General features: G+C 45.5%; 1 protein-coding gene across 1 annotated transcript in view; it reads right to left on the bottom strand.

Annotated features, from left to right (window-relative positions):
- Positions 1-1,445, bottom strand: part of LOC147001014 (large ribosomal subunit protein L37-2-like) — a 57,678-nt gene extending 56,233 nt beyond the window's left edge. The window contains exon 1 of the mRNA XM_085830848.1: positions 1,349-1,445. Within this exon, the coding sequence (XP_085686974.1) occupies positions 1,349-1,445 (97 nt within the window). The remainder of the gene's footprint in view (positions 1-1,348) is intronic.
- Positions 1,446-21,617: the final 20,172 nt, after the last annotated feature.

Consider the following 21,617-nt stretch of genomic DNA (forward strand, 5'->3'; position numbering starts at 1 on the left):
CACCACACACATATGCACACACACCATACACATATATACATACCACACACACATACACTCATACACACACAAGCACACACACATAGGCAACCACCATACACATACCCATCCATACACACCACACACATATATACACAGACACACTGAATACAAAATTGAATTTGCTTACTCCTTGGACACTTTCCATTTCTTCCCGTAGTCATTGCCCAGAAGGTATTTTATAAGAACCAGTGACCACTGAGGAACTACCTGGCCTAAGAACCTGATGGTCAGTTTTTGAGGAGCACATTTGGGTTTCTGGTTTCCAGATCTCTTTCTGATTCCAAAACACACACGTGTACAAAATGTCATTACAAACAAGTAATACAATTAAAAGAGTTAGTCCACAATAAAGTCTGGAAAATGAAACAACATCTGTCTTCCCCCGGGCTCCCTGATGAAGATGAACTCCCCCAATTCACCTTTCACTCGTGAAAACAACCAGCAGTTGTGTGTCAGCCAGGCAATTTTCAAACGCAACATCTCACAGTGATTTAAATAATAAATACAATGTATTGTCTTGCTTCTACTGAAAAACCTCGGAGCCCGGGAAAGCTTCTTAGGGTTTAGGAACCCTACCAAGGAGCCCCTTTGTTTGGGGATCTCTCTGGCGACAGTGGCTTTGCTCATCCCAAGTTCAACTCATCTCAGAGTCACAAGATCACTGACTACTCCTTCTGCTTGTCCTACCAGCTCATAAAGGAGTCACCCAGAGAGTCAGGAACTTCCAAGTCTTGATGGCATCTTACAGCTTCACTGGCGGCTCACTTGGGGAAGTGCCTTCTATGCAAGCATGAGGACCCAAGTTTAGATCTGTGCACACAAGAAAAGCTAGATACAGCAGCCGACACTGGTGAAACCGGAGCAGAGACAGGAGGACCCTCGGATATGCTGTCCAGCCAGTCTAGCTGAATGTGGGAGCTCCAGGTCCAGGGAGAGATCCTGTGTGCTAATATGAAGTGGGCTGGGAGTTTTGGTGCGTGTCTTTAATCTCAAGACCTGGGAGGCAGACACAGATGGGGCTCTGTGAATTTTAGATTAGCCAGGTCTACATAGTAAGTTCATGGACAGCCAGGGCCATTTAGAGAAACCCTATCTCAAAACTAAACAAAAGCAAAACAGAAACAAAACAGAACAACAAAACAAACCCAAAAAAGAAGGTGGGAAGTAACTGAGAAAGACACACACAAGCACACATACCCTCACACATACACATCCTCCACCCCACCTCTACCCTCTCATCAGTCTGGAATGACCACCTGTGTAAGGAAGAGACGAGCAGATTGGCTTGCCCTACATGCAAGCATACTTGACTCCTGGAGTTGGTACCCAATGGCTATGATCTGGGCCCATAGGACAGGGATGAGGAACTGACATTGGTGGTGGAATCCACAAACTTTGACCATCCCTCAATTGGTTAGGGATTCCTCACAGTTTTTCCTGAAACACTATGTGGTGATCTAGAGAGGACAACAGAAGAGGGATTGGGGTGGGGAAGGGAGAAAGAATGAGAGACAGAGAGAGACAGACAGACAGACAGACAGACACACACACACACACACACACACACACAGAGAGAGAGATATCAGACACAGATACATAGATACAGGTGGGGCCAGGCTGATGTGGAACGCCATTCTCATAGGGCTGGTTGGGCCACCCCACCCTCTACAGCCACACTCTCCTCCAGGGCTACAGAACATTCCTCCAAGCCTCTCCCAGAGTCTGTCTCTCATTCTCTCTCTCCCTAGAGAGTGAGTGAGGCCTGGAAGTCATAGCAGCCCTCTGCCTTAGTGCTGGCCTTACAGACATGAGCAAGACACCCAGTGTGGTAGTCACTTTTTTTATATGTATCTGAGGCACAAACTTTGGGTAGCTCCCTCCCTGTACTATGAGAAGCGGCTCTGCCCTGATACCTCCTTGAGGAAGACTGTGGGGGCCTAGTCTTCAACAGCAGAGTGGCCTAACCAGCTCCACAGCACCCTGCAGACAAATCCCAGGGAACCCGCAAGTGTTTCGTGCTTTGGTCACTCACTGAACTTCGAGCACCCACTCAGACGTCAGGTGTTTATGGAATGCTTACCACACAGTGGACATTCTTCTGTACACTGGGTTGTAGCCTGGGCTACACAGTGAGATATCCCCTCTTCCCCTGTTTTTTTTTTTAAAAGATTTATTTATTACATGTAATGTACACTGTAGCTGTCTTCAGACACACCAGAAGAGGGAGTCAGATCTTGTTACGGATGGTTGTGAACCACCATGTGGTTGCTGGGATTTGAACTGAGGACCTTTGGAAGAGCAGTCGGGTGCTCTTACCTGCTGAGCCATCTCACCAGCCCTTTTTTTTTTTTAAACATCTCAAACAAAAATGAAATCTCGGTCACCATCACTGGGAAACTTTCATAGCAGTAGGTAATGAAGTAAGAAATATGTTTCTATAACTAGTTAAGAAACTGCAGTGCTGTGGAAAAAAACCTAAAGTAGAAAAGAGTCTCTGGGGGATTCCTTTATTTGCTGGTAGGAGCAAGGGAAGGTGTAGCTCAGTGATTCCAGCATGGGGGAAGCTGAAGCAGGAGGATGGTCAGGAGTTTGATGTCATTCTGAGCTCTGTGGTGAGTTCAAGGCCAGCCTGGGAAAAGAGAATTTGTCTTAAAAAACAAACACCCCCTTCCTCCCCCACTCCCAACTTACAAGCCAACCAGGAAAAGGAAAAGAAAGTAGAATCAAATTGGGGTGGGATGGGTGTGTGTGTGTTACTCTCCACAGGGCCATGAGGTACTTCCTGAGGTGGAAGTCCCACTGGGCGCCACTGAGTTCAGGCACAGAAGAATCTGGGTGTGAGTCCTGCAGTAGCAGAGATGCTGTGGCCTGTTTTCAGCATCACAGTCCCGTATGGGAGGACAGACTCATCAAGTTAAATTGTCCTGGGGGTTGGAGGCTCAGCACTTGCCTAACAAGCAAAGGCCTGGGTTCCATCCTCAGTTCTGAGGCTTGGGTGGGGCAGGGAAGCCAGTCCAGGTTGTGTCTGTTCTTCCATGCACTTGGGCGGCTGAGATAAGAGGACCAGGAACTCTCCACCATGCTTCTAACTTCTTTGCATATCTATCATTTTATGAATAGACAGGTGTTCCCCCTGGAGTCATGTTGGTATTCCTGGTGTCATATGGCCATTTCTCTAGATCAGCTTTTTTTTTTTTTTTTTTTTTTTTTGGTTTTTTCGAGACAGGGTTTCTCTGTGTAGCCTTGGCTGTCCTGGAACTCACTCTGTAGACCAGGCTGGCCTCGAACTCAGAAATCCTCCTGCCTCTGCCTCCCGAGTGCTGGGATTAAAGGCGTGCGCCACCACGCCCGGCTCTAGATCAGCTTTTAAAAAAAAATTTTTTGTTTTGTTTTGTTTTTGTTTTTTCGAGAGACAGGGTTTCTCTGTATAGCCCTGGCTGTCCTGGAACTCACTTTGTAGACCAGGCTGGCCTCGAACTCAGAAATCTGCCTGCCTCTGCCTCCTGAGTGCTGGGATTAAAGGTGTACGCCACCACCCTGGCTAATTTTTTTTTTTTATTATTAGAGAATTTATTTATGTGAATACACTGTAGCTGTCTTCAGACACACCAGAAGAGGGCACTGGATCCCATTACAGATGGTTGTGAGCTACCATGTGGTTGCTGGGAATTGAACTCAGGACCTCTGGAAGAGCAGTCAGTGCTCTTAACCGCTGAGCCATCTCTCTAGCCCCTAGATCAGTTTTTTTCCCCCGTCACATGAGGGAGGACTGGTTAGTGAAGGCCCCCTTAGAGGCAGGGGAGGCATCTGTTTAGCCCACGCATTCTTTGACCTGGTTGTTTAAGGTGGCGATTAACTTGAATGAGTTGTCACAGGAAATATGTGCTTTGTGCATTTTAAAGATAAGTATTATTTTTTTTATTGCTAATTAGGGTTGGGCTCACACACATTTGTCATGTTGCTATGTCATATTCATTTGTCCTTTCCAACCCAATGGCCTTAATTAATCTTCTTCTGTCCACTCTGTGTCACAGCCTGGCTGTAACTCAGGCTGCTGGGGTAATGGCATCTTTCCTTGGGAAACCCTGAATGTGAAGGCTGAAGCCAGAGTGAGTGAGTTTTGTTTAAGAGCGTTCAACGCGGATAAATGCAGGAACTAGTCTCACCAGAGAGAATGTTGTTTTTATTTATTGTTATTGTCATTTTGATCCTTTGAAAGCAACGTCTTGCTGGGCATGGTGGTACATGCCTTTAAACCCAGCTGTTGGGAGGTCTGGCAGGGGGAATCTCTGTAAAGCCCAGGCTAGCCTGGGCTCCACAGAGAGACCCGAACTTAAAAAAAACAAACAAAATAAGTCATATAGCTCAAGCTGACCTCTTAGTCACATGATCCTTTTGGTCTCTTGAATTGTTGGGATTACAAATATGTATCATGATGCCTCACTCGAAGTGAACTTTAAAAATAAGGAAATTTAAAAATAAGGAAATTTAAAAATAAGGAAATAGAGAAAGGTCACCAATTTGCTCTTCATTTTCCTCTTTTCTTTGATATAGTACTTTGCTATGCAGTTCAAGATGTCCTAGAGCTCACTCTATAGCCCAGGATGACCTTCTCACTCTATAGCCCAGGATGGCCTTCTCACTCTATAGCCCAGGCTGGCCTCCTCACTCTATAGCCCAGGCTGGCCTCCTCACTCTATAGCCCAGGATGGCCTTCTCACTCTATAGCCTAGGCTGGCCTCCTCACTCTATAGCCCAGGATGGCCTTCTCACTCTATAGCCCAGGATGGCCTTCTCACTCTATAGCCCAGGCTGGCCTCCTCACTCTATAGTCCAGGCTGGCCTCCTCACTCTATAGCCCACATGTTGGTGATCTTCCTGCCTCAGCCTCCTTCTAAGTGCTGGGATTACAGGCATGAGTCACCAGGCCAGCTCCTGGTCATATTTCATTTTTTTTTCTTTTTATCTTTTTTAAACATTTAGTGTGAACGTGTGTGCGTGTGCGCAGGCATTTTGGTATGTTGGTGTGTCAGGATGTGATGATGTACAAGAGATCAGAAGACAACTGGTGGGAGTTGGCTCTTGACCTAAATCAGATCACCAGGGCAAACCTGCTCTGCCACCTCTCTGCTCAAGTTTCGAGGTTTCTAAGATTCGGTTTTGATGTTATATCTCTCCATAATGTGTTCCTGAATCTGTCTTAGCTTCATAAAGACAAAACAACTCTCTGTTCCGGATGCCTACCTAAGACCGTTCACCTAAGTGTCGGTGGTTACATTTGCCTTGTCCTGCAACCCCTGTTAACTCTTGTCTGCCTTTATTGACTTTAGGATCGAGGTACCATTCCTGACTCTGCCTGGCACACAATCAGTGCTTCTTGTGGAATGGAATGAAGGACTAACTACACACACACACACACACACACACACACACACACACCCCAAGACAGGGTTTCTCTGTGTTGCCCTGGCTGTCCTGGAACCCACTCTGTAGACCAGGCTGGCCTCGAACTCACAGAGAAAAGACAAATTCTTAAACACAAAATGAATTCCTTACTGATTTTTAATCAGATCCCCTTGGACCTCTGTGTTCTAAGTCAAGCCTGATTTATGGTTAACTTAGCCCGGGTCAGGTGTTACTGCTGATTTTGCTTTTCCCTGAAGGGAAAAGATGATCATAGTTCACTTTCACGTTTAGGTTCCTCCTCCGACATGGAGAATGAGACCATGCCCTTGTGCATGCCCGGTGAGGCATGCTTTCTAGCCATAGATCATTTTTAATAGCAGAATATAGTCTGGAATATTAGTGTTCTCCTAATTTCAAAATTCCAATCATTGCCTTAATAAATTAAAGTGGAAAAACAGATGCACGTTTGTGTGTAGGCACGGGTTCCTCAGTTCGAATGTGTAGGCCAGAAAACAGCTTGCAGGAGTCGCTTCTCCTTTTCTACCAAGTAGGTGCCAGGCATCAAACTTGTGTCCTCAGGCTTGAGAGCAGGTGCCTTTACTCCATGGGCCATTTTACCAATCTCCTTGGTTTTTTTGTTTTTTGTTTTTTGTTTTTGAGGTAATGCCTAGGGTAGACCAGCCTGGCCTTGAATTTACAGCCTCACCCTCCTGAGTCCTGGAAGACAGGCAGCCATTACCACACCCAAGCCCTTGCCAGTTCTGATGAAGCTACGGAGTATCTGGAGGCCTAAGATGTAGGAGGCACATGCAGGGCCAGTCCAGTGGGTGAGGATTCCAAACCTCTGAGTCTTCACTTCAGCAGTGTAATTCAATCTGAACTCCTCTTGCCCGTGGCCTTGCAGATGAATGACTGTCCTCTGATGGACCAAGGAGAGAAGATAACAAGAGAAGGGGACGAATTAGGTCAAGCTCCAACCTCTGTCTCTGCCTGACTTTTCTTGTTCCAGTTGCCCATGGCTGGCTATTTTATCTGCTCCTGACAAAGAGTTTTCAGTGATTATAACCAGGTTAAGCTCTCAAATGAGCACAAGCTAAGAATAAATACAGCCCCAGGGAACGTGCTCATTAAAAACACCTGCAGAGCTGAACGAAGCGAAACCCGACTGTAATCCCAGCACTCAAGAGGCTGAGGCCGGGTGACTGAAACTTTGAGTTCAGCTTGGACTATACAGTGAGTTCAAGGTCAGCCTGAGCTGTATAGGCAGACCCTAACAACCAACCAATCAACCAACTCAAAAACCTAAGAAGTTAAAAGAAAGTATACTGAGCTGAAAAACAACAACAACAACACACACACACACACCTTCAGTAAGATTACAGAAACCATGGCAGACTTATCTAAAATCCTTGGGACCCTATGGGTTTCAGAATGAGACCTACCATCCCTAGAAGGGTCTCTTGTAGTATTGTGCAAGTGTCATACAGTTTCTTCAGCCAAAGGCTAGCCAGAGAATGAGATAAAGTCTATTAATAACCTTCTGTCAGTTTAGGTCAGGCCAAGCCTTGACACTCAGTGAGTTATATAATAGTGGTTGGGGGACCTTCTTGAATTTCCTACACTCTTCATTGCCTCGCTGGCTCCTTTCCACCTCGTTCTTTTACTGGAGTAGACAATTGCCATCATTAGGATCTTAAGACATGCTATGCCACCGTCCCCTGCATTCCTCTAGGCAATGAGAGAGTTGAGTTTTTCCGTCCGAAAAATTTGCCTTTACTTGTTAATAATGGAAATGGGTTTGTGGCAGTTTGACAGGTAGTTTGTAGAATTCTGCCAATTCTAAGAGTTGGGAGTTCTGGAGGCCAGAGGGACGGAGAGAAGACACCCAGTGTGGCTGTCCACTCTAGGTCAGGGCAGGCAGAGGACAGGACAGCTGCTACACAGACTTTGTGTCTGGAGGAAGTGGTTTTATCTGGGCAGTCAAAGGTTAGGAGTGTAAAAGTCAGGGTTCTAGTTTCAAGTGAGAAGTCACTGAAACAGTTTTAGCAGACACTGACGGGGCCTAAAGAGAAATACTGATCTGAGCTTCCCCATCTCCTTCAGAGCTGAGCTCTGTCCCAGGCTGTGGACAAGGCTCAGTGGTAGACCTCTTACCCCAGCATCAGAAGAGCTGTGGGTCCATCCTCTACTGTAAACAATGACTCTTTCCTGTTTGTTCTTCACCTGAACTGTGCCTTCTAGGCTCCTCTTGGCTACATCCTACTGTTCCTCCAGGACCCACTTCAGACATCATCTGGAAGCCCCAGCCTGCCCTCCCTGGGGACTGTTAACTGTGACCCCCACTAGCCTTTGCTGGCACCCGACAGCTCTTCCTTCAGTGCAAGACAAACTTGACCACGGTGAGCACTGAGGTCTTTCTTCTTTATTTCAGCACTGAGGCTTTAATCCAAGGCTTTGCCCCTGGAGACATGCACCCTACCATTAGCCCACTCTCTTGTTCTCATGAGTACTTGGCATAGTGCCTAGATCAACGAGACATTGGCAAACAACAAGAGTGTAGAGCTGCTGACTTGGCTTAATGTCAGATTCCCTGCCTAGCATGTGCAAGGCCCTGGGTTCAGTTCTCAGCACTACCAGTTACATATCCTACCCCCCACGAGCTATTAGTTAAATATGTTTAAATATAGCTAATTCTCAGCTATCCTTTTCCATCTCTTTATTTTTTCTTAGGTGTTACTGTTACTATTACTTTTTTCATTAGTCTCCTCTAGTCCAGTCTGGACCCCGATATGTTACATAGCAACTGTGTCGACATTGACTCTGATCCCCCCACTTGACTCTGATACTTCCCAAGTGTTGAGATAATAGTTTTGAACACCGTACCTGTTTTTACCCAGTGGCTTCATGGATGCTACTCAAGGACTCTACCAATGGAGTCACATCACATTGCTTCATTTTGACTCTTCGTTCTGTGGTGCTGGGAATTGAACTTAACACCTTGCATGTGTCAAATAGTCACAGACTCCACCACTGAGATTCATCCTTAATCTCCTCTAGCTTTAAAAAAAAGTCATATTTATGTAATTCAAGTGACAAATATTATTACATGGATGAAATTTTGGGATGTAGGGGTTACCACCATCCTCCAGTGTAGAACTGTAGGATTATGTATTTTTATGACTTGTGAGAATTGTTGAAGTGGAAGTTGCCGGTTACATGGCAGGGTAACCATGCCCTTCCAAAAGGTATGTTAATGTCCTAATATCTGGTGACTATGAATGTGCCTTACTTGGGAAATAGGACTTTGAAGATATAATTGGCATAAGGATATGAACAGGAAATCACCTTCATATGGGTGGGCCCCAAATCTAAAAGATTCCTAAGAAAGACTGCAAAGGAGAGGCAGAAAGGCCACAGGGGGAAAGTCATAAGGAATCAGGCTGGGGTTAGAGAGGTCCAGGTACAAGTTGAGAAACATTGTTGATTGTTGGTGGCCTCCAGAAGCCAGGAGAGAGGCATGGCGTGGAGAAGCCAACCCAGGTGTCATCTTGATTTTGGACTTACTAGTTTCTTGAACTGTGTGAATGGATTTCAAGTTTGTTGTTCTTTGTGTGACAACCCTGGACGTTGAGACCACCCGTTTGTTTTAGATTGTGTCATTTAATGGCCCATAGGGGTCTTGAGAAGCAAGCTCAGGATTGTAGTTTGGTGGTCTGGGTTCCAGTTCTACCCACTGAGCCTCAGCTTCCTCATCTCTGAGATGAGAATGATGTGATAATAGGGCGGGTCTTCCACAAACGGAATGCACCTCCCTCAAGTCTATGTGTTCAGGTCCTCACTCCGAATGTGATGGAATTAGCTGGTGGTACCTAAGGGTTCTGGATGAGATAGTATCTTTCTGGTTTGAATGTTTGTAATCCCCTCACCATTATATGTTGACTGGTCATGCATGCCCAATGCTGTAGTAGTAGGAGATGGGGTCTTTAGGACATGGGTGCAAAATCTTTGAATGGAATGTTTTGTTCATTTTTCTTGAGATGAGCTTCATCAATTCTGTAGTTTAGGCTGCCTTTGAACTCACCAGTACTCCAGGTTGAGCTAACTACATTGTCTAGGTTAGCTTTGAACTTGTGATGACCGTCCTGCCTCAACCTCCCTCTTGCTGGCAGTGCAGACACAGGCTACCATGCTTGCCTATGATTGACAGTCTTAGAAAAATGACCCAGGGACGACTTATTTGTCCATTTTGCCATAAAAGAAAACACCAAAAAGTTGCCACCAATGAGCCTTCACTAGACTCCAGATCTGTTGTTCTTCCAGCTAGTCTCTAATTCTGATCAATCTGTTTCTACTGTTTATAAAATACTCAGTTGAAGGTAATCCGTTACACTAGCATATAGTTAAGATAATGACCTTATAAAAGAGACTCCTGAGGCTCCCCTGACCCTTATACTGTGTGAGATCATAGCACGAAGATGAACAGCTATGACCGCCGAAACAAGTACTTATCAGACACCAAGTCTGCTGGCTGTGTAGAGATGAGTAGTAACCGAGACACAAGAGGTGAGCTGCACTTGGCATAGAGTAGTATTCTTTTCCTCTCTTCTCTCTCCCTCCCTCCCTTTCTTTCTCCTTCTCTCTGCCTTTGGCTTCCTTGAGATAGACTCTCACTATGTAATCCAGGCTGACCTTAACCTTCCAAGTGCTGGGAATTCTGGATACATACCATCACCAGCTTCAATAAATGTTACCAGATTATCAAATGGAACCTAGACTAGAGTTTTCTGGGCAGCAAATAGAACCAAGCCAAGGCAACACATTTAAAAATATGATTTTAATCTTTAAGCTGCTCAGAAATCAGAGCAGCCTGCCTTTCTTTGTAACTTCTTTCCATGCCTAAAACCTCCTCCCTTTAGGTCATATATTTGTAGGGGCTTGCAGACATTTGTTATCAGAATAATGGAATCTTCGAGCTTATCAGTCATCCAGCACATTTTTATTTACAACTCTGGATACCCAGAGGGAGCTCCCACAGCTCGTCATGGAAATACCTCCTCAAGCTCTATTGAGTGTGCAGAAGAAGTCTAACAGAACTGCTGTCGATGGAGAGAGGATGCCAGAGGACCGGATGGCACTCTGTGTTGTTTTGAGAGGGTGGCATTTGCCAAGTGTGGTAGCACAAGCATTTGGGCCGTTCACAGATAATTGAATTAACACTATATAGTTTCTTCCAGAAAAAGATTGACAAGACACTGAGAGCATGGGCGAAGTAATATGTGTCTTTCTAACGCATCACAGCTGCTGAATGTTCCACCATGTTCCACTGTAATGTTAGCTTCTCTCCAGGACCAAATCGAGCCCACAAAAGTTCAGTGAATTGTTTGTGGTCATAGTTGTTTAGTGACAGGGCTAAAATTGATACATGGGATTTTTGACTTCCAGTCCAGTATGTTTGCCTAACACGATTGTTTTCCACATCTGATGAGTCGGAGGCGGTCAAGTCTTTACTATTCTCCTCTCTGTGTCTCTGTCACTCTCTGTCTGTCTGTTTCTCTGTCTCTAGAGATTGAACCTGGGACCTTGAACAGGCTAGACAAGTGCTCTACCTCTGAGCTGTAACCCCAGCCGTTGTGTATTAGTTTAACATCATACATGGCCTGACCAGTCATTGCTATCGAGTTTACAAAGTTCACAGTCCAGGTGGGAAATCTAGCCATAGGACAGCTCAGGCAGTGAAAAGCAGAAAATTCCTCTCTCTTTAAAAAACTATTTATTTACTTGTGTGTGTGGGAGATGCATGTGTGTGTGCATGCTTGTGTGTAAGGGTAGCACACCTCCCAAGCTGCATATGTCAAAGGATAATTTCGGGTGTTGGTCCTTCCTTTCCACCTTGTTTTTGAGGCAGGGTCTCTCTTGGCAGGGTCTTTGCTGCATAGGGGCACCTGCCTTTCTATCAAAGGTTCACCACAGTCCAGTCAAGCTTTGCTAAACATGGCAGGGATCCATGGAGCCAAGCAGATCAGTCTTCACAGGAGGACCCTCTAGGAAGTGGCTGAGGTGTTTGTAGTACTCACTCAAGAACTTAGGAATGGGGCTTCTGGTGGGTTCTTTGAGTTCTCTGTCAGCAAGTCAAGTGGTGCCGCAGACCTGAAGTGGGTGAGGCACTTAGTGGGAATGGACAAGAAGGAGGTGACAATAAAAATGACAGCAGACATTTATTGAGTGCCTTTGACATGCCAGGGCTCATTCTCAGCACTTGACATCTATTGTAAAACCAAGTGATAAATCAATACCCTATAAAACACAATTGGCTATATGGCAATTATCTCTAGTCCTCTGGCTGCTTCCACACTCGTGCAGGAGCTGAGTTAAATTCCAGTGTTTTGGGGAAGAAGATCCTTTATAATCTACAGTCTAGCTTTACCATCTCTTGTGTTCCTGCCCCACCTCTCCCATCCGGTCAGGAACACATAACATAACTTTCTCTCCACTCTGGTTTCTTCTCACCTGCAGGGGTAGAGGAGAAACAGGGTTGGGGGGTATTGTGGAGAGGGTGGGCTGATTCTGGCTAGTTGTGACAACAATAAGACTATTTCACCCTAAGGTGGCACCTCCCTATATGTGCGGGCTAGCTTTGAACATGTGGGCTCAAGCAATCCTTGGTCTTAGTTTCCCAAGTGCCTCATTGTAGGAGTGTGCCTGGCACAAGCTCACATCTGACAGCACTGAATGCTTCTGCATTTCATCTGAGCTGACCTTCAACTCCTGCCACTACCACCTCCAAACCACTGGACTACAGGTGTGTACTACTGAGTTCAGCTTCACTGAGATTTTAAAAATGTTTCTTATGTATGTGTTATGGAGGGCTTAGAATGTTTTCAATTAATAAATTAATTAGTACGTGTGTGTGTGTGATCAGAGGGCAACCTTGTGACATTGGTTCCCTCCTTCCACCTTTACTTGAGTTTGGAGCTCTAACTCCATTTGTCTGGTGTTGCAGGGCAAGCACCTTTACCCACTGAGGTTTCTCAGCAGCCCTAGACCTTTTTAATCCTGTTTAATCCTCACAGAAATAATGGAGACCACACCTACTGTATCTCTGTATGTGACAGATGAGTTCAGGGAGACAAAGAGATCGTAAGCAGATAACTCCTCCACCCACAGCGCTTGCAACACCAGCTGCTCTAGCAGAAAGAATGAAGGAACACTGTCCTTTCAGTGGCTTTGGAGGTCGGCCTCTAATTACACAGTGCACATTCTTTTTTTCTTTTTTCTTTTTTAAACCAAGCTATCTCTTCTCATTGTACTTAGTTTTTCTTTGAGACAAGATCCGGCTAAGGATTCCAGGCTGTGACTTCAAACTAGCTACATAGGTTCCGACTGGCCTCAACTTTTCAATCTTCCTTCCTTTAGCTTCTCAAGTGCTGGGTTACCTGGCTTCTGTGGTGCTGCTGCTGAAACCCAGGGCTCGTATATCCTCAACAGTCATCCTTCCAACTGAGCTATACGCGCCCAGCCAGCTGCACTTAGTTAATTTTCTCCCAACATGCTAACATCTGTCTTGCTCTATTTTCTTTTCCTATACAGTCTAGACAGCACAGCCCATTGCTTCTAGTGCTTTCCAGGTAGTAGTTTCAAGCTCCAGTTGTATAACCCCACCTTGGTCACTCTTCTCTCCGTTGACTTCGTCTTCATCGCAACTGTGTTATCTGTCCCTGTTATCTGCCAGCTTTTTCCTTCCAATCACCTTGCATTTTTAAAGTGAATTTATTGACCTAACAAGAATACTCCCCCTAGGGAACAAGGGCTGGACAACCTATGAGGACTGCTAACTGTTTTACGTGTGCTTGTGGGTGGTGTAGAAGATCACGCCTGCCCTCTGGAATTACACGTTGAAGTATTTATTTTCAGGGGCGATGTCAGCACCGTGTTTGTGGTTTACTTTAAGTTGTTGAGCAAGGAGGAAATTCTAAGTACGGGCTTTCCAGTGAGCGTATGGATGGTCGCTGGTGTTCATACGTGTCTATCTATCTATCGTGAAAAGATTTCAGAGTTGAAAAGGAGCCAGGAAAGGACCCTCCCTCTTGCTAACAAAAGGAAGTTTTCTACCAGTTGCTCCGCACATTTTAAGAGAATCAGTATGCGGGGAAGGAAATAGGTCTTTATGTGTAGCTAAGTGTCATTGTCTAATCAAAGGCTTTGCACCTGTTCTTTCAGCAAATAAAGGGGATTAGTGCGTATTAGAGGGATGTTACGGAAATCAAATCCCAGCCCAAGGAATTCTCCCGAAAGGAGACTCGAGATGGGAGTAAGTCTTGCGTGACGTGTTTCAAAGGAACTTTAGGCGGTGGTTTTGTTCCTCTTCAATCGTCACACACTCTCGTGCCACAGTTAGTGACATGATGTCCTGGCCACCTTTTCTCTTTCTCTTCCATTCAACTTGCCCTTCAAAGGATTCATCTGAGGTCGAGTCCCTTATTCATCCTTATAATCTTAAAATGTTTGAGCATGAGAGGAGACATGCATTCATGTCAGGAATAGAAGCCGTTCTAGAGGGTTCCAGGGATAAGAGCTCTCTTGAATGCGGGCATTTGGATGCTTACACAGACACAAAGGAATGGAAGTTGGGTCCCCAGTGAACGTTTGTCCTGTGTGTTCTCTTCACTTTTTATTAATATTGGGTTTCACTCTGCAGCCAGGGCTGTGCTGGAATTCATATGATTTTCTGCTTCGGCCTGAGGAAGGCTGGGGTTAGAAGGAGTGAGTTGTTAGACTCATGGTTACACACTGTCAGCTCCATTAGACTTCCTCTTCTGCCTTCTTCTTTTGGTTTTGAGACAAGGTCCTGCCTGCTAAGAAGTCCAGGCTGGCCTTGAATTCACCTATAATTTTCACATCTTTATCTCCTGAGTGCTAGGATTGCACGTTTATACCACCACACCTGGATGCCCTGGATTTTTAGCACGCTTCCCGCCCCATCCCACCCCACCCTTGTCATTGAACCTAGGACCTTGCCCAGGATTAGTTCATGCTCTATCACTGAACCATACTCCTACCAGCCTGGACTTTTGATTACAAATGACTGGAATTGAGTCGGAACAATGTCTTCCTCGAATGAAGTTTCCATCCCTACCTCACACTCACGGAAGTGGGGCTCAGATGGTGGGAAGTGCTACGCCCCTTCCTCCATATCCACTGTCCCTTTCAGAGAAGGCTCCCTGGACTTCCCTCTCCCTTGGCCATGCTGTGGCAAAGTCTCAGCATATCCAGAATCCTACTGCAAGAGTCTGAGAAACATGACTTCCAGTCTTCTTGGCCCTCCGCTATGAGTGAAGGACTATAAATGATGGGGATGGACCTTGAGCCCAGACAGTACTTGACAGATTGGTGCTCTCCTCCATTTAGCTGGAATTTTAGAGCCATGAGATCATCTATTGTCATGGTTACACTCTCTACTTTCATCTCCCAGGTATTCCTCACAACATGAAGGAGTGGCTCATTGCACTGTGCGAGTTTGGAGGTACTTAAAATAATCCAGTCTTCTGATGACCACTTTCATCTGGGCCATGCTTTGTAATTTTCACTGTTCCCTCTACTTCCCTGAATCCAGCCACTGAAAGTCAGAGGCATGAAATGACCATGTCTAACAGGTACTACTTTATTCCCAGTAGGTAATACACAGAATGTATATTTAATATCTTTCGTACATAAAATACAAGTTTTCTGCTCAGGCAGATTTTGCGACTCCATTTTGTAAAATACCCATGGAAAATGTTCCGAGTTTCCCATATACAGGAAATAACAAAGCTGCTTTTCCCCTAAAACACCTGGAACACCTGGAACGTAACTCCAGTGACGCCCCTGCAAACAGTTGCCCTAAATTTGGGGTGTATCGAACCCCGGGAGGAATAGAGATGGAGAACTAAAAGGATAATTTTAAAATGTATTTATTTATTTTACATCTCATGTGCATTGGTGCTTTGCCTGCATGAATGTCTGTGTGATGGTGTTGGATTCTTCTGGAATCGGATTTACAGACAGTTGTGAGCTGGTGTGAGGGTGCTGAAAACTGAATCTAGATCCTTTGGAAGAGCATCCAGTTCTCTTAACCACCGAGACATCTCTCCAACCCCTGGAAAGAAAATTCTAGCATATATAACAGAGGATGGCCCCTTAGTCCTGTGAAGGCTTGGTGCCCCAGTATAGGGGAATGCCAGGATGGGGAGGCGGGAGTTGGTAGGTCATAGAAGCAGGGGTGGGGTGGGGGACAAGAAAAGGGGTTAAAATGTAAATAAAGGAAATATCCAATAAAAAAGAAAGAAAATTCTAGAAAGCATTCACCCAGTGTTTGCTCAGTGAAGAGCTCTCACCCAATCATGCTTTAAACTAATCTTTTAAAATACGTTAAAATTTTCATTTATTCCTTTTTTTTCTATCCTTTCTATTTTCCGTGTGTGTGTGTGTGTGTGTGTGTGTGTGTGTGTGTGTGTGTGTGATGCGCGCACATGCGTGCCCACATGAACATTTGGAAGTCAGAGGAGGATATGTGTGGGGCATCGGGTATGGGGGAATAAAGGGAGTGGGAGAAAACCCGCATCCTGCCAGAGTTTCAGTGCTCTGGGTGGACGGACTCAGAGGACTGCCACACACTTTTCACGCGGCCCTGGGTGGGTGTCTGGCTGTGGGAAGCTACGGACCCAGCCCACGGGGGTGGACAAAGGGCAATCTTAGGTACCAGGTTCTCAGTCCATCCAGGACACCACTGGACACCGCAAAAGAGCTGAGAACAAAATGGAGGCTCGGGGGTGGAGGTGGGGGGAGGGGGCAGCTCGGCCATCCAGGCGGCTGATTGGAAGAGAGGGCAGGGTCGTCTGGTCTGTGGCTGGAGCAGGAAGGCCTTCTGGTGAGAGGTTAGATGCGGCTCTTTTGGGGAAAGCCCTTTCCATCGTTCAAGCAGAGACAGTCTATGTAAAACTATAAGGTAGGGGGAAAGAGAGAAGGTAGAAAGAGGGAGACCAGCCATGGCCACATGGTGGGGGGTGGGGGGTGGAAGGAGAGAGAGAGAAGGAGGGCTAGAGATGAGAGTAAGAAAGGTGAGAATTTATGAGAGAGAGGAGGGGCCAAGCAGCCCCTTTTATAGTGGGCTGGGCTACCTTGCTGTTGCCTGGTAACTGTGGGGAGGAGCATATCTGGCTATAGTCAGGTAACTGTGGGGTGGAGTCTAGCCAGAATTCCAGAAGCTTGGGACATTGTCTGCGTGACTTATAGTCACAGAATCATGGAGTTGGGGGCTCTGAGGTGTCAGGCACCTGTCTCTGGGAACGTGGCTCACGGTTCCATCCCTTGTAGAGTTTCCTACTGGGTCTCTAGTGGGTCTCTGGAGCAAGCCTCATTCAACCAAAACAGGCTGTCTTTCACGGCCCCACAGATATCGGGTGTTCTTATTCCCCTGAGATGTGGCCTCCCACTAACACTGGCATCCAGCTCATGCTTGAACACTCCCGACTTCTCACATGGGTGCCAGGGGTTTGAGCTCAGATCTTCATTCATGAGCAGCAAGCCCCCTTACCCACTGAGCCACCTCCAGCCCTATTATATTTTAGTTTGGATAGGGTTCGTGTATTCCATGCTGGCCTCAGACTCACTCTGTAGCTCAGGAGGGCATTGAACTTCTGATCCTCTGTCTCTGCCTTCTGAGTGCTGGGGTCTCAAGCACACCCATCCCCTTGGTTTGCGGGAGGCCGGGGATGGAACGCAGCACTTCCTGAGTGGTAATCACTGTACCACCTGAGCTACATCTCCATACTTCCATCTCCTATTCCATTTTCTGCTCCCCCTTTCTTAGACAGATCTCACTATGTACCCAAATGGCCTGGAAGTTGTTATGAAGATAAGGCTGGTCTCCAACTCACGCGCATCCACTTGCCCTTGCCTTCTCAGTGCTGGGGTTAAAGGTGTATGCCACAGTGTCTCATCCTACTATTCCCTTAGGGTTTGCCAAGAGCTATAACAGAATTGCTGTGGTTTAGATGGCTGTCCCCAGAGCTCATGTGTTATAGTCTTGGCCTCTTGTCTGTGGGATGGCACTCTGGATGGCGGAACCTTTTTAATTCTTTTTGATACACAGTCTCATGTACCCTTGGCTAGCCCTGAGCTCACTGTTTATGTAACTGCGACTAACCAACACCTGACCCTGCCTTGACCTCCTCAGAGCTGGGCTTCCAATGGAGCTTGAAGGAGGGGAACCTTGTAAATGTCCTTCCAGTCCTTGCACACGTATCCAGAGGAACCCTTTCTATTTTTCTTTTCTTCCTCTCTTTTAGAGCTGGCTGTGAAGTCAAGTTCTGCCATAAACTGTTCTCTTGCCATGGGCCCAAAGCAGCAGAGCCTGTCCTACACCAAAATTTCAAATCTGTGAACCCAATCAAACCTTCCCTCCTACTAAGTTGCTTCATCTCAGATATTTGTTATTGTAATAGACAGTGGACTGATACAGCAGTAGGTTTTCTGTGGAACTTGAAATAAGGTCCTTCTCATCTCACATAATGGTGGACAGTCATTAGACATCAGTATAAGTGCCTATGTGCCCTCCAGAGACCTGATTTAGGCTCTTTCTTTCTTTCTTTCTTTCTTTCTTTCTTTCTTTCTTTCTTTCTTTCTTTCTTTCTTTCTTTCTTTCTTTCTTCCTTCCTTCCTTCTTCTTCTTCTTCTTCTTCTTCTTCTTCTTCTTCTTCTTCTTCTTCTTCTTCTTCTTCTTCTTACAAACAAACAAACAAACAAACAAAAAACAACAAACTTATCAGTGATAGGGAATGAGATAGGAGTCAGTTACATTTTGTAAAAACCCTGGTCTTTCCTCTTTATACTTATTAACTTTAAGCATTTTATGGTAATATTATGGTTGTATCTTTAATGTCCCTCTATGCAACATGTAATTCCTGTTCTTCAAACTAATAGCAATAACTAGAGGATATCATCAGGATTTGATGACCCATCTCTTGCAAAGCTCACTTTGCTATCCAGACAACAATTGGACATAGACCCTGCTTATAGCTCCCCTCACGCCAGATACTCAAAGTGGAAAATAAAATACCCAAAGAAAAGAACGCTATCATTGCTTATTACAGCTAATGGATGAAAAGTCATGGAGCCAACAGATAATGTGCCCTGAAATCTAGGCCCGTGAAGAAAATGCTAGCTTCTGGAAATGGCGCTGGGGGAGTGAGCGAGTGGAAGCTGCTGGATCGTCTCTTCTGTGATCCGGAGATAGTCTACTTATGAAATTAGAGTGCCAGGAAGCAAGCACCCTAAAATGCAGCTAATGTCAGATAAGATGTAATCTAGGAAATTGTAATACACCCATCATGATGTAATGTCATAATGCCGGTGGCTTTTGGGGCTGATAAGCAGAAATGAAAAAAGTGACAGAGGGAAAAAAAATGACAATCTCCAAATCCCACGACCAGCGGTGACCTAGGGTGCACACATCCTGACCACCAGCTACAGGGTTCCTTTCTTTCTATGTGGATGCATGTGCGTGTATGTGTACATATATGTATGCATATGCGTTTGTATGTGTGTGTATATGTGTATGCGTGCTTGTGAGTATGTGCATGGATTTGAGTGAGGGTTGTGAACATGTATGCTTATAAATGTGTGTACATGCACATGTGTGTGTATGAGTATGGCATATAGGTGTGCACCTATGCATGTGTGTGCAGAGCCTGGAGAATCACTCTTTATTTTATTTATTTATTTACTTACTTATTTATTTATTTTCGAGACAGGGTTTCTCTGTATAGCCCTGGCTGTCCTGGCCACTCTTTATTTATTTTTTTTTTAAAGATTTCTTTATTTTATTTATTTGAGTACACTGCAGCTGTCTTCGGACACACCAGAAGAGAGCATCAGACCCCATGAGCCACCATGTGGTTGCTGGGAATTGAACTCAGGACCTCTGGAGGAGCAGTCAGTGCTCTTAACCTCTCAGCCATCTCTCCAGCCTCATGTCCCACTCTTTATACCTTTGAGCGAGCTAGAGAGAGAGATAGACAGACAGACAGACAGAGCGCATGTGTGCCACAGCAAGCATGTGGAGGTCAGAACTGTGGGAGCAGGTTTTCTGTTTGTGGGCTCCTGGGGGCAAACTCCAGTTGTCAATCAGCCGCCTCGATCCACCGAAACATCTCTTGGGCTCCAATTTCTGCTTTCCTAAAGAAAGGACTCATCTAACACTATCAACTGCATTTAGTTTGATATGATACCCATCACTCTGTACTCATCTCTTTATTGAAAACTTACCATCATTCTGTGTTGAAGCGCTGAGCTAGATAGTTTTAGGTCAACTTGACACCACCTAGAGTCATCAGAGAGGAAGGAATCTCCATTGAGAAGATGCCCCCATATGATCAGGCTGTAGGGCATTTTCTTAATTAGTGATTAATGGGGGAGTGCCCAGCCCATTGTGTGTGGTGCCATTCCAGGGCTGGTGGTTCTGTGTTCATGAGAAAGCAGGCTGAGCAAGTCATGAGGAGCAAGCTAGTAAGCAGCATCCGTCCATGGCCTCTGTATCAGCTTCTGCTCTGTGTGAGTTCCTATCCTAATTTCCTTTAGTGATAGACAGGTAAGTCAAATAAAGTCTTTCCTCCCCAACTTCCTTTGTGGTCACGGCGTTTCATTGCAACCATAGAAAACCCTGTCTCAGAGGTGGTTAGTAGTGCCTGCATAAATGTGTGCTTAGCTTAGCGTGTGAGGCCCTGGGTTCCCTCCCTACTATCCAGGGGGAGTTTTTTTGTTTTTTTGTTTTTGTTTTTTTTTTCTTTGTAATAGAACAATCAAAGCAGTAATATCTCTGCTGTGGACAGTGCAGTCTCATGTAAAGGGTAGCGGTTGGGACAAACAGGTTAGTCAATAGGGGCCCTAAAAAAAAAAGATGGTCTTGTTTCACAGCCCAGGCTTCCTGGAGCTCACTATGTGCTCCAAGATGGCCTCCAAGATGGCCTCCAGAGCACAGCATTCTTCTTCCTGGTTCTTCCAATTCCTGGGCTTACAGGCTGTGGCTGTGCCACTGTTCCTTGCCTCTGGGGTTCACACTGATTTTACTGCCTTGGGCACAGGCATGCCTTGAATGATTTAGTTACCAGCGAGGATGACCCCTGGCAGGAGGCCTGGCCACCACATGGGGTTGTCACTTGAGTGCCTAATCTCTCTATGCTGGCTGTCAGCTGCCTGAGGGCTACTCATCAAAAGCATACTATTATTCCCAGGGCAGTTGCACTGACCATAGAGTTCATCACCTCAAGCCTCATGACCAGAATTGTTCAATACCACACTGAGGTTGGTCTCTAACCCAAGCCTACCATGTCACACTCAGGGCCTGTGGGACTCAGGCCAGGCAAAGTGGATATCATTAATTATAGAACGTGGGAAGCATAGGCAGGTGGTTCTCTGTTAATTCAAGATCAGCCTAGTCTACATAGTGAGTTCGAGGCTAGCCAGGGCTATATACGGTGAAATCTCATTAAACAAACAAACAAACAAACAAACAAGCAAAAACAAAAGAAGTGAAGTTGAAGGGTAGGCAATTGAGGATGGATCGGGGTAGTTAAGGGTAGAATATGGCCGGTATGGGGATATGATCAAAATACATTGTAAAGCCGGGCGTGGTGGTGCATGCCTTTAATCCCAGCACTTGGGAGGCAGAGGCAGGTGGATTTCTGAGTTCGAGGTCAGCCTGGTCTACAGAGTGAGTTCCAGGACAGCCAGGGCTACACAGAGAAACCCTGTCTCAAAAACAAAAACAAAAACAAAAACAAAAACAAAAACAAAACATTGTATGCAATTTTAAAGGAATCAACAGAATTTTTTTTTTTTGAGACAGAAATGTTTTTTAAAAATTACAGGAAAAGCCGGGCGTGGTGGCGCACGCCTTTAATCCCAGCACTCGGGAGGCGGAGGCAGGCGGATTTCTGAGTTCGAGGCCAGCCTGGTCTACAGAGTGAGTTCCAGGACAGCCAAGGCAACACAGAGAAACCCTGTCTCAAAAAAAAAAAAAAAAATTACAGGAAAGCTTTTCTCAACAACATTGTATTATTTTACCCTCACTTGAGGGAATTTGGCATCTAATTCATTTTACTCATTTTTTTGTTATTAGCTTCCATTTTTAGAAA

The sequence above is a fragment of the Mus caroli genome, unplaced genomic scaffold, assembly GCF_978045245.1.
Source record: "Mus caroli unplaced genomic scaffold, Mus_caroli_1 scaffold_15, whole genome shotgun sequence".
In the NCBI taxonomy this organism is placed as follows: Eukaryota; Metazoa; Chordata; class Mammalia; order Rodentia; family Muridae; genus Mus; species Mus caroli.